Source organism: Pelophylax lessonae (assembly GCF_965119305.1).
Source record: "Pelophylax lessonae genome assembly, chromosome: 6".
Classification (NCBI taxonomy): Eukaryota; Metazoa; Chordata; class Amphibia; order Anura; family Ranidae; genus Pelophylax; species Pelophylax lessonae.
In genome coordinates this window covers 124688739-124702844 of record NC_138773.1, presented here as the reverse complement: position 1 = coordinate 124702844, position 14106 = coordinate 124688739, and the positions used below count along the sequence as shown (strand labels likewise).

Below are 14106 nucleotides of genomic sequence, written 5' to 3'. Positions count from 1 at the left end.
AATCTGTGCGAGCAACGTGCAAAAGAGAGAGAAACCAAACAAAGGGAAAATAAAGTAGAGCAACACGAGCCTATAGTGCAGTAATCTATGCACAATGACATTTCTTTCTGGTTTTCTGAAGTAATATATTTTTCTGAACCAAATTAACTTAATGGGTATCAGAGGTGAGTGGGGTATTCCAACTTATGTAGCAATAAAACAGACTATATTCACTTAGATTTGTAAGAGTCTATTCATTACTAGTTGTGTAGGAGCAAGACCAGGAGAATCCAGCTCTGCCACAAAAGAGTACATTTCTTTAACGCATTTAGATGGCGATAAGCCAGTTGCTCCCTGAGTAGGAGAGAGTTAACATATTCAACCCATTTCTTTCTGGAAGGTATCATAGGCAATATCCAAAACTTGGCTATCAGCTTCTTAGCCTTGTACAACAGTCTCATTATCATAGTGTATATGCCCGGTGTATACTTTTCAGCCTCCAAGACTCCAAGCAAACACACCAGGGGGGTTAAGAGGAATAGGCATTTGAGCAAGCATGGGGATGGTTTACAGGACCTTGTTCCAATACCTCGTAAGTTTTGGGCATCGCCACAGCATATGTTTAAAATTGCCTCTATGTACATTGCATTTGGGGCATAGCGACGTATCTCTCCTCCCCAGTCAGACAACGTAGCAAGCGTGTGATAAGCTCTATAGAGAATAAATAGCTGCGAGAGCTTGTGGGAGGCGGATAGGGGAGTTACAGGAATTGTTTCCAGAGCCATGTCCCATTGATCACCATCAGTATCTATCACCCAGTGAGCCCTGCATTTCATGCTGCCACATCCTTGATGAGTGTTCCACTATTGTAAGGTGGATCTGTTAGGTTGTGATTCAGATTTACTTGGTGAAAGATAAGGTTCCTACTTTTCCTGAGAAGGCTCATTCTACAAGATCTGTTGGTGCATCCTGGGCTTTTCAACATCAAACTTCTACATTGCCAATTTGTAAGGCTGTGCCCTGATCTTCAGTTAACATGTTTACTATGTCTTTCCAGATGGATGTTCAGGCCTCGGCAGATGCTGCCTATGCCCTTAAAGTGCTTCAGGCTGCTGTCTGAGATTAGTCTGGCCTTTATCAGTTGTTCTGAGGGTATGTTGGCTGTTGTTTTGCCGTTTTACCCTACCCCCATCAGTACAGCTTTGGGATGTCCCAGACATTTCTGTAATGTAAGATTTAAAAAATTGGATTTTTTACTTACTGTAAAAATCAATTTCTTGGCAAAGTACAGGACATAGGACAACCACCCTTCTGTGAATGTTATTGCTTGCTACAAAACTAGGATTGTGGGGAGTTGGAGGGGTTATATGGGTTCCTCACAGCTTTTTTGTCATTGTCCAATTAACTGCCCATAACCTGTTCATCTCTGAATCTGCCTGTGTCCTCTACTATACTCCAAAAATAGATTTTACAGGTAAGGCAACAATTCCATTATTTTAATCTATGGCTCAAGTAAAGTGGGTCGCTGTTATATATAAATATTTATACAATGCAATATCCTACTAAGTGCTCCCCCACTAAAAATATCCATGTGATTAGTAGTAAAAAAGTAATATAGTATAACCTATGCTGCACACAACCTAATGAGATGTGCTGAAATGAAAAAAAAAAAAAAAAAAAAACCACAAATACATTATCCAAAAAAACAAATGCTAGCAAACATAAGGCGCTTTTCCACTGCATGGAACCGAATGGTTCGGCTCGCTTTTCCACTGCATGGTACCGCATGGTACGGTGTTGGAACGGTTCGGTACGGTACGGAACCGAATGGTACGGCTCGCTTAAACAGTACCACCTCGGTTGTGGTTCCAAGAGGGCCATACCGGTACCATATCCCACAATCCTTTGCATGCAGCCTTCACTGTTTGTCACTACGAGCCGCTAATTGGTCAGAGAATCGTTGTTATCCCACCCACTTTACTTTAGTGGAAAAGCAAACCGCACCAAACCGTACCGAATCGTTCCAACACCGTACCATGCAGTGGAAAACCAAACAGAGCCAAGCAGGGCCAAGCAGGGCTGAGTGGAGCCGTGCCGGTACTTGCAGTGGAAAAGTGCCAATAGAAATCTAATCTGGGATTTCTGATGATGCCTCTATAGGCAAAATGCTTAGAGATTGGGTTGCTGCCTAAGACCTGTGGATAACCATCTGATGCCATTTCCTGGAGTGGTGGAACGCATGCGAGCCAGGCAACCGCTGCTAGTGGCGAAGGAGAGTGAGTTCCTAATTCACCTGGTCTTAGTTGCCTAGGGGCACTGTACGGATCTATCGAGCTGGTGCCAGCCAGGGCACTTTTAAATGTAAGCACAACTACTGCAGAGTTGTTGTTAAACGTTTTTTAGATTTTATTGAACAGTGTTACACGATCACCTTGTCATTTGTTTTCTATGCCAATTGCCATCGATTGTTTGAGGGGAGGATGCTCCTTCATGTGGATTGCCTGTAATTTTGGAAGAGTTCTGAAATTCTACATAAAGTTGCATTTACCAAAAGGCATGTATGGTCCCTGGGACCTGGGGGCTCGGGTAAATGCGTTTAATATCTGCACGTGGTGGAGCACTGGATTTTTTTGAAGAAGAGCACCAATATTGCACAAGCACCATTTATGGTCACAGAAATTATCACAAACAAAATAAATAAATACATTTTTTAGTGAACTGTCACAATATACAGTGGACTTTTTTAATTTATGTTTTTTTTTGGGATCTGCTTTTGTTTTTTTCTTTTTTTGTTTAATCAATCAATCAATTATTTTTTTTCCATTTATGTCAGTATTTCACCATGTACACTAGGGCTGCCACGACGCGTCGACTACTAAAAATCGTCGACGTGCGTGAAAGGCGTCGACGCGTCAACATGTGACGTCACACGCCCCCTGGCTGGCCGCATCACCGGCTATCCTTGGCTGTGTATATGAGCGCGTATCCCTCCGCTGGGAGCTCGGGGTGCGGAGGGGTACGGCGTTGCTAGGTGGCACTGTGACTGTGTGAGAGGCGGCAGGAGTGGGACATGCTTGCTGGTGAAGTACAGTGAGCGCTGCTGGATGGAGAAGCGGAGGATGGAGTGCCCGGCTCTGCCACCGGGCTGGAAGAAGGAGGTCATTAGGCAGCTCGGGCTGAGCCATGTCTACTACTTCAGGTACCCGGGAACACCGAACTTTACACTGACAGGAAACGCCACGAACTTTGCAGCGGTTTACTGATAGCGCTGAGCTGATTGCCTGCTGCTCCTTGTCTCCCTTTACTTATTGGCTGTTGCGGCCTGCACAGGAATCTGGATAGCCAAGCCTTCTAGGTTTCCACGATTGGCTGGGTGACTTAATCTGTGCGCTCATTGGCTGCATTTATTCCTACTGTTTTCTGCTTCCCTCATGATTGGCTGTTTATCACAGCTGAGATTGTTAACTTTTTTGAATATGGATGTGGGTGCAAATTCCTCTTCCTGTATTTTGTTTTGGGGCACTTTCTTGTTTTATTTCTATAGTTTTTTCTATAGTTTTAACTGGGAAGAAATTATTTAAATTCTATTAACCACTTCTGGACCGGAAGGATTTGCCCGCTGAATGACCAGGCCGTTTTTTGCGATCGACACTGCGTCTTTTAACTGACATTTGCGCGGTCGTGCGACGCTGTACCCTAATAAAATGTCCCCCCCCCACAAATAGAGCTTTCTTTTGGTGGTATTTGATCTAGGGCTGCCACGACACGTCAGAGGGAGGGGGGGGGCTTACTAAGTGGTCTGTACTAGGTGGGAGGGCTTACTGAGGGGTCTGTACTGTGAGGGGGGCTTACTAAGTGGTCTGTACTAGGTGGGAGGGCTTACTGAGGGGTCTGTACTAGGTGGGAGGGCTTACTGTGGGGTCTGTACTGGGAGGGGGGCTTACTAAGTGGTCTGTACTAGGTGGGAGGGCTTACTGTGGGGTCTGTACTGGGAGGGGGGGCTTACTAAGTGGTCTGTACTAGGTGGGAGGGCTTACTGTGGGGTCTGTACTGGAAGGGGGGCTTACTAAGTGGTCTGTACTAGGTGGGAGGGCTTACTGTGGGGTCTGTACTGGGAGGGGGGGGCTTACTAAGTGGTCTGTACTAGGTGGGAGGGCTTACTGTGGGGGTCTGTACTGGGAGGGGGGGGCTTACTAAGTGGCCTGTACTAGGCGGGAGGGCTTACTGTGGGGTCTGTACTGGGAGGGGGCTTACTGAGGGGTCTGTATTAATTACAGGATTAATTAGCTAATCAAAAAAACACTCAAGCAAAAAAAATAAAATAAAAATAATCGTTAGATTAGTCGACTAATCGTAAAAATAATCCATAGATTAGTCGACAGACAAATTAATCGTTAGTTGCAGCCCTATTGTACAGATTGTTTGTGTTAGTGACCTCATCACCGATACCACAAGTATTAGATTTCTATGTTTGCTAGCATTTGTTTTTTTTTTAGTTAATGTATTTTTTTTTTTTTCATCTCAGCACATCTCATTAGGTTGTGTGCAGCATAGGTTATACTATATTACTTTTTTCACTACTAATCACGTGGAAATTTTTAGCGATGGAGCACTTAGTAGGATATTGCATTGTATATATATTTATATATAACAGGGCCTCATTTTACTTGAACCATATTGTTTGTTGTGTTGATCACATTTAAAGGGGATGCGGTTATTGATAGGTTGCACTTTATATCAAAGTTGGCGCCATCTTGAGGTATATACATTATTTTGAGGTGCCTATACATTTATACATTTGTGTTTTGAACTAATATACTATATGGTATAGTATGTGGTTTGGTGACATTAAAATATTACACGTTACCCTCTTCTATCCTATCCTTTAATGATTCCGATCTAAATTTGCTACTGATACTCTCCTTTATAATATACTTCTTTATTTTGCCAGGTGTTAGTCCTTTCCAGCTCTGGAAGGAAGGATTCTTCTGCTGGGGAGATTGTAAATTTGATCTCCACTGATATCCAAAAATTAATGGACTTGGCAACGTGTTTCAACTATTTCTGGTCTGCACCTTTAACAATTATTGTGGCAATGTATTTTCTATGGCAGGTACAGTATATCAACTCAAAATGTTTACTGCTTAAATTATACTAATGGCTAAGGACAGTAGTAAAGACTCGGATGTAGCTCAGAATTGTTGATAGGTAAAGCACTACAAAAGACATTAAGAATGTTAAAATGCTAAAAAAAAAAAAAAAATATATTACATCTTAGAGTTCCATCAACTGACTTAAAACCAGAGAAGCCATATCATGTCTTTGTCTTCGTACCATAGTATAGATCTACATCTGTATGCAAAGCTAGTAAACTATAAAACGGTACAAGCCTAAATTATATCTATTGGCAAAATATAAAGCAATCTTACAGTGGGGAAGCATTTAAAACCCTGTCAGTTTATTTTTTTGCTGTCTGCATTCCTTTGGGGAATTTTCACTTTACATCCTTTCCTAGACACACTTGCTACAAAGTGAGGGAAACTTTCGTACTAGACAGCTGTCACCAGAGCTTCCCCTTGGAAATTTTTCCCTTGATTCCTCTTCTCTTGGCAGCTCAGAATTTGGGGTCTTTTTCCTCGGTTGCAGCCTCGTAGCTGAAATGCAGGAGCGTGAATCTCCCCAAAATCTCAATAAAAACCAGCAAAGAGCTAGAGATGTTGGCCATTGGGCTATAGCACCACTTGCAGCAATACGCCCTAAAGGAGGCCCCTACTGGTGGCCAACCCTATCCCCCCCCCCCCCCAAGGCCCAAAGTCAGCATGTGCCCCCTCCATCTTCCTTCATCTCCTTCTTTCTAAAAGGTTTATGGGGAGGAGGCTCTCAATTTCACAGCTTGACAAAATTATTTGGCTGCTTGTGTGCACAGCATTACTAGCAGCTGTGTACTCCTTTCATTCCTGGGGGAATTGTTGTTTAATCTGTTGTTGCGCTTCTTTGAGATGTTGCTGAATCTTTTAATGAACAAAAGAGAAATTAGGACTCTTGTACCAACCACAATTTTTTTTCTGCATGTAGAGGGGGGGGGGGGGGGTTTAACCACCATGAGGGGCCACCCCCTAGACTATACTGTTAACTTTCTCCCTAGTTTCCTACTCCGAGTGACGCTATAAAACTGTGTTCAAGGGTTCGAGTCTTTCGATGAACAGTGATAAAAGGAATTTATAGTTGGTACAAAAAGTCCTATTTCTCATTTGTACTTTAGGGGACACAGGATAAAGTAGTTCAGATACATTTGGTTGATTCTTAGTATAATCATTCCTACTCCCTTCCTGCTCCAATTTTTTGCTATTGCTCTAAAAAAAAGCAAAAGCCTTCAAATCTTTTTCTATACTTTTAGCCAAGATTCTTTTTTCTTCTTGCAAATTTCTACAGTTGCTGAGGAGCCAGAAGTGGCTCATTTTGCAGATTTCCAAACTGGCTGATTCTCAGCATTGCCTCAGAATCGTGCTGTACCCGCTCCTTGTTGTGAGGATGAAGTGAGGCTGGACACGAAATGTGTCCTGCTGGCACAGGGATCTGCTGGAGTGCAATGTGCCTAATAGTATTTTATAGGTCCAGGGCTGCAGCCATCTGTCCCTAAATTCTCCTTATGGAGTATGCCCACTTAGAAGGTAAATGTTATTTGGAAAAGGCATATACCATGGATCTTGCCTCTATATCCCCTGTGTCTGTGTGAGACGCACATGGACCTCGACTGCAGTATGTCTGGGTGAGACGCACATGACCTCGACTGCAGTATGTCTGGGCTTTGCCTTTGTGTGCAGTGAATCTGTGCTTTACTTGCTTTGGTTTTTTTCCATAAGGGGTTAACGTTCAGTGTTCTTGCTGCAACTGTTTTGGTCGCAGGGCTTCCGTGGGAAGGAGAGCTGAGGCTGACCACTGCTGTCTGGGCCCTTGGTCTCTACTGCTACTGCCCTAGTCTCCTCCCTGTTATCTTATTTTGCATTTACGTTGGGCTTCTTTCTGCCTTACAGTGACAAGGCATTAGGCCTTCCTGCTCTAGCAGTGGTTTGTGAGTACTCCTTGTGGTCAAACCCTTACCATGATACTTAGTACGGCAGATCATAAAGGCAAGGTTATTTGTCCAGTGAGCCTTGACAACTTATGGTCCTCTTAATAGCAGGCTTGCATTGTAACTCCTAGGGCAGTGATGGCAAACCTTGGCACCCCAGATGTTTTGGAACTACATTTCCCATGTTGCTCAACTACACTGCAGAGTGCATGAGCATCATGGGAAATGTAGTTCCAAAACATCTGGGGTGCCAAGCTTCGCCATCACTGTCCTAGGGGAACTAACACCAATAGCCCTGTCTAAGTCACAACACTCCTTACCGTTTTCCTTAACACCTTCAAGAGTGATTCCCTAGTCTATATTATCTAGTTAGGAATTATTTTCTGCTATGTCTGAGTTAATGGGGAAAATTTGAGCCATGTTAGTTGACTCAAAAGGCAGGTGCCACTAGTATCCTTCTACATTCTTTCCTCCAGGGTCCATCACTGCTTTCCCTTGGGCTATAGCTGCTCCTGTTCTTCCTTAATGTAGGGGGAATCTCAAATTCAGTCATTTACACTAAAGTGTAAATTAAGCTAATCCAAAAGATTAAATATACAATTATTTACTTTCATATGTAGTCACATACATACCTTTTAGTTAGCAATGTGGCATTTATTAGCCAGAAATATACACTGCTCAAAAAAAATTAAAGGAGAACTTTGAAAACACATCAGATCTCAATAGGGAAAAATCTCATGCTGGATATCTATACTGATATAGATTGGGTAATGTGTTAGGAAAGAAAAGGATGCCATATCGTTTGATGGAAATTAAAATGATCAACCTATAGAGGGCTGAATTTAAAAACATCCCAAAAAACAAAGTGAAAAATGATGCAGCATGCTAGTTCGTTTTGTTGAAATTTCATTGCAGCAACTCAAAATGGTACTTAGTAGTTTGTACGGCCCCCACATGCTTGCATGCATGCCTGAAAACATTGGGGCATGGTCTGAGACAATGGATGGTGTCCTGGGATATGTCCTCCCAGATCAGGACCAGGGCATCACTGAGCTCCTGAACAGACTGAGGTGCAACCTGGTGGCATTGGATGGACAAACATAATGTCCCAGAGGTGTTCTATTGGATTTAGGTCAGGCGAGGGTGGTGGCCATTCAGTGGTATCAATTCCTTTATCCTCCAGGAACTGGCTGCATAATCTCATCACATGAGGCCATGCGTTGTCGTTTACCAGGAGGTACCCAGGACTCACTGCACCAGCCTAGGCTCTGACAATGGAACCAAGGATTTCATCCTGATACCTAATGGCAGTCAGGGTGCCATTGTCTAGCCTGTAGAGGTCTGTGCCTGCCAATTCTGGTGTTCAATGGCAAATGCCAATGGAGCTCCACGGTGCCGGGCAGTGACCACAGGGCCCACTAGAGGACGTTGGGCCCTCAGGCCACCCTCATGAAGTCTGTTTCTGATTGTTTGGTCAGAGACATTTACACCAGTGGTCTGATGGGGGTCATTTTGTAGGGCTCTGGCAGTGCTCATTCTGTTCCTCCTCACACAATGGAGCAGATACTGGTCCTGCTGATGGGTTAAGGACCTTCTACAGCCCTGTCAAGCTCTCCTAAAGTAACTGCCTGTCTCCTGGAATCTCCTCCATGCTCTTGAGACTGTGCTGGGAGACACAACAAATTTTCTGGGAATGGCATGTATTGATGTGCTATCCTGGAGGAGTTGGACTGCCTGTGCAACCTCTATAGGGTTCACATATTGACTTATGCTACCAGTAGTGGCACTGACCCCATCCAAATGCAAAACTAGTGAAAAACAGAAAAGATGAATAGGAAAAAAATATATAATATAAAATATATAACAATATAATATATTCCTGTTTTAGAGGTTGTGTTATTGTTGCCCATCTAGAGAACCTGTTTATTTCATTATAACCAAAGCAACTGAAACTGATTAACAACCCCTTCTGCTACTTAACTAACCAGATCAATATCCCAGGATTTTACTTGACTTGATGCTATACTTTGATTAAAGAGCGTTCCTTTAATTTCTTTGAGCAGTGTATATACAAAAATTCTTCTTCCTTTTTTTTTGAGGGTGGTGATGCTAGCTCTACATAGTCTCAACATGTGTGCTATATAGCCATCCACGTTGGTGCATTCCCAAAATAGACTACGTTGCGATGTGCCAATGCACTACATCTTAGGAGATGTAGTCTGAGGAGAGCAGTGCACTGATCATTATATTCATGCACTGCTCATACATCAAAAAGAAAAGTTCTTATGTGGATAGCATGGTGAGGGGAGAATCAGGATTAAAGAGTTACTTCACATTTTCAGAAAAACAATTAAAAGATGAACTCACACTATACACCCTCCCCACCCTCTACCAGATCCCTGCTGTACCTGCATCTGTGGATGATGACATTTCAGTGCCTGAGAATTTAAAATAATTTAAGCAAGGATCAAAAAAATTCTGATTGGCCAGCACCGCCACATGACTGCTATGACCAATCAGAATCACTCTGATCGATCCTCGAAGCCCTACAGAAATAAAGAGAAGAACAGGGATTTCAAACCCTTGACCACTACACTGCCTACAAAGGATTGGGGAAGGCATAGGGTGTTAGTTCACCTTAAAGCTAAACCTAAAAATATCAGTCTGGGTTCTGTTAAAAATCTGTAAAGGCCCCTTGCACATGGGGCTGTCCAGCTGCAGTGTATCACTCCTGGCATTTTAGTGCGCCCAGGAGGGACATGTGCAGCATCCAGCTTGTCAAAGTCTATGACAGGCTGCGTCTGGACAGAACTAAATGTTGTATTGAGTAGTACTTGCATTTAGGGACCTATGCAATCAGGGACGACAGTCCAAAAGACCTGCATTCCAAAGTCTCCTCCCTGAAAGCATAGGAGGGCACTAAATACCGGTACCACTCAGTACAGCAATCAGCCCTGTCCAGCCACCGCCTTTCATCGATTTTGACTGGATGCCTGTGGCAGGGCTGAATGCTGCAGCTGGACAGGCTCATGTGCAAGGGACCTAAAACTTTTCCAGTACATTCACTTCTACAACCTGTGTTGTATAATGATTAGCCTAATCTGTTTAAAGTCTTTACAGCTTCCAAACACTTTGTCTAGCAATATTTCCCATTAAATAGGGGTTGCCAAAGTGGGCTGTCTCTGTAGTGGACCCAGCCATTTCCTGTCTTAACAAGAATGGCTGCAACTGTAGAGGACATTCCAGTGTTTAAAGACCCTAACCAGTGTTTAAAAACTCATGCATGTGGCTATACTCTACTGTGTTAATGGGCTAGCAGATATTATACACCAAATATCCAGAATACTCCTCCTTTTGATATGCATGCAGAAAACCCTCTGACTCAAATGTTTGTCTGCAGAGGATCTGTGCAAAAAATGCCTTGTGCCTATGCCCTTTGATGAAAATGCCTCTTTGGTAAACCCATGGACAACTTTTACTAGGATGTCACCAGATGGAAAAGTACCCTTTTGCTTCTGTAAAATATCAGTTTAGTAAACCCTTTACTTCTGAGGCTAAGATGAATAAGACTGGACCTCCAAATCCAAGGGGGTGCTCCTACTTGTCAGAGTGGGAAGACATCTGTTGGACTTTGCGGTCATCTTGTCCTAGGACAGTCCAGATGTTTGGGTCCAGAACACCGCATCCAGATGCTTCATGCTGGAATTTCAGTCTCATTCCCCTTCATGTTGTCAAAGCTGCAGACGTCTCTGCAAAGATCAGCAGATCTGCACGCTGCACTGGCGTAGCTCCTGGGTCCCGCAAAAAGTGAAATGTTCTAAACACATTCCTTCAGGTATACAAATTCTGAGTGGAATCTGCAGGTCAGTCATTGCTTCTCTCCATTTAGGAGACCTTCTATCCTCTATGACCATCACGGATGTCTATTTGTATGTTCCCACCTTTCCAGCACATCAACCCTACCTGCATTCTGCAATGAGCACATAGTATTACTTACTTGTTGCCCTTCTCTTAAGGCTGTCCCCTGCACCTCAAATCTTGACCGAGGTGCCAGCCCCTGTTATTGCTCCGCTTTGCTCTTAGGGAATCCCTACAGTGGGATATATGGATGACCTTCTTCTGAGGGAGCAGTTGGCACAGGCTGTATTCAATGTTCAATGGACTGTCCAGACTCTGCCAAGGTTCTGGAGGATCTGAAATCTCTAGAAGTCAGCACTGGAACTGTCTCATTACTTGGGGTAGCTAGGCATGGTCCTGTCTGAGGTTTTCCTTTCATAGGACAAATGCCAGACTTTCCGTTTCCATGTTCAGACTCAACAGCCCAGGAGACAACTAACCCTCTGCTTTTCCATGAGATGGTGGCTTATTTCAAAGCAGTTCCATGTGCCCAATTTTATTCCAGACCTTTGCAGCTCAACATTCTTTCAGTGTGGAACAAACAGGCTCAGTCTCTAGACCATCATATATGTCTGACCCACAAAACCAATCTTGCCATGGCCTGGTGGATCTCGAGTCCTGCACTGGAGTTTGGCAAAACCCTTCCTCTGGAACATTCTTATGATGGACAGCAGCCTGTTGGGCTGGGGTAGAGTCCTTGGTACTCTTTCACCGATCCATAGCCTGGAACCCAGACAGACTTGATTATGCCTTTAATGTTGACCTCTGGACTACAAAGTCAGTTAATTGGGGTTCAGTCATATAACGCCATGCCAGTGGCTTACATCAACCATCAGGGAGGAACCAAAAGTTTCTCAAATTAAAAAGAAGCCATTCAGACACTGGCTTTGGCACAACTTCACGTTCCAGCCCTGTCTACCATGCACATCCAAGGTGGGGAAAATTGTCAGATGGACTTCTTTGGTCACTAGTGTCTGGATTCCAGAGAATGATCTCTTCACCATGTGTTTAAAGACCTTCATCACAGGTGGGAGGTTCCGGATGTAGAACTCAGACTCCTAGGGACCAGGGATTCTCTAGCCTTCACAGTGGATGCTCTTTTTACTCTGTGGGATCAGTTCAACCTGATATACCCCTTTCCTCCTCTAAAACGTCTTCCTCTCCTACTCCAAAGGGTCTTGATAAATGGCATTCTGTGGATTCCCATTGTACCAAATTGGTCCAAGCGAATGTGATACTTGAACTTATAAACTCTTGGCAGACTCTCTGGTGGCTCCCATAGACCTATTTCACCAACTCCCCTAATTTCTCAGTCACTTGTTTACCAGCCTGGCTGTTGAAACCCAGGTCCTAAAGGAACAGAAGCCTGCCTGATTCAGTTATCCCTGTGTTTCTAAAGGTTTGAAATAGACGTCTGGCAATGTCTGCTGTTACACCTGGAAAGCATATTTGACATGGTACATGCAGGGAAATTCCATCTTAGAAAGAACAAATCTTTTCGCCAGCCCAGTCTGAATCAACATTTGGCCTTGAGTTACCATCATGAGCAAAATCTCAGCCATAAATGTTCTTTTTCAAAGACTGCTTGCCTCTCACTTCTTAGCGAAGGCCTTCATACTGGGTGTCACACACTGTGTTCCTCCTGTTCATCATCCTCCAGTAACACTGTAGGATATTAGCCTGGTTCTGTTGATTCTAAAGAAATTCCCCTTTGGCCCTACTGAGGTTATTTCTTTGCTTCATTTTACAAGATTGCTTTCCTTGTTGCCATGACCTCTGTGAGGTTTCTGAGTTGGTATCCTTAACCTGTAAAAAACACTTTCTTGTGTTACACAGACACAAGGTTGTCTTGAGGCCCCAGACTTCTTTTCATTCCCCAGGTTCACCTAAACCAGGATATTCTTATCCCTTCTCTATGCCCTACTCCAGTGATGGTGAACCTTGGCACCCCAGATGTTTGGGAACTACATTTCCCATGATGCTCACCTACATTGCAGAGTGAATGAGCATTATGGGAAATGTAGTTCCAAAACATCTGGGGTGCCAAGGTTCGCCATCACTGCCCTACTCCATGACAGCCAAAGGAAATTTCCCTTTTAATTCTATCTTTCAACTACAGCTCCCTTTAAGCATTCTGTCTCTCTGTCATTCCTGAAGGTCTCCATAGTGGAAATCCTGCTTTATGTTCCATTGCAGCCAGATTTGACATCTCACTCATCATTGAATATACTAGACTTGATGGCAAGATCCCCCTTTCCCTGTCAAAACAGGCTCCATCAGATTGGTTAGTACTTTCTGAGTTTTTAGCATCAGGAATCTGTTTCTTCAAAACTGCACCTGGCTTTTGGTTCACATGTTTTACTAGATGGATGTTCAGGGCTCCTCTGATGCAGGCTCTAGACCTAAATTTCTTCTGGTGGCTCTGTGGAGCCCCCACTTCCACCACACAGTTGAACTGCTCTTAGGTGTATTCTGGGATGTTCCTGAATTACATTACCCTGTGTCCATTCGTGTATGAATATGAAAATAGGATTTTTGACTTACCATCAATTCCTTTACTTGGAGTACATAAAGGGACATGAGTCCCTCTCCTCTGTTCTTCTGATACACTCCTACTACTGCTTTGTTGAAACACTGGAGCTTGATGGGAGTGAGAGGGGTTATATAAGGCTGTACTTACAGCTTTTTTTGGCAGTGTTCAATCTCCTCAAAGCAGTAGAAAAGCCCCTTGATATACCATGGGACAGAGTGAAAACGATCTTTAACAAGCGGGCAAAATGTCACAACAGTGAACTTACGAAAAACTGGATGTTCCTCTGAAATTGATAAAAAAAAAAAAAAGAAGAAAACCCTCTTTGGGGCCTGCCAAAAGGCCTACAGCAACATTAAAGGAGATACAGGAATTTCTGGGAAGTACTTGTGTAATACGTGTGACAGCAATCTCCCGTATTCTTCATATGTCTGGGCTGTGGGGTAGGTTGGTAAGATGGAAGCCTTTTCTTACTAATAATACATCCAAATCAGGCTGCACTTTGCAAAAACCTACATCAAGCCTGTCAAAAGCATGTGGGAAATGTAGTATATTGTAAGTGTAATGTTATGTATATATGGTCTGATGAGACCAAGATTGAACTTTCTGGCCATAACTCCAAAAAGTA

General features: G+C 43.5%; 1 protein-coding gene across 1 annotated transcript in view; it reads left to right on the top strand.

The window, feature by feature from the left end:
* Window positions 1-14106, top strand: part of LOC309557354 (multidrug resistance-associated protein 1-like) — a 330716-nt gene that overhangs the window by 148330 nt on the left and 168280 nt on the right. Inside the window, exon 11 of the mRNA XM_082260034.1 lies at window positions 4931-5092. Within this exon, the coding sequence (XP_082116160.1) occupies window positions 4931-5092 (162 nt within the window). The remainder of the gene's footprint in view (window positions 1-4930; window positions 5093-14106) is intronic.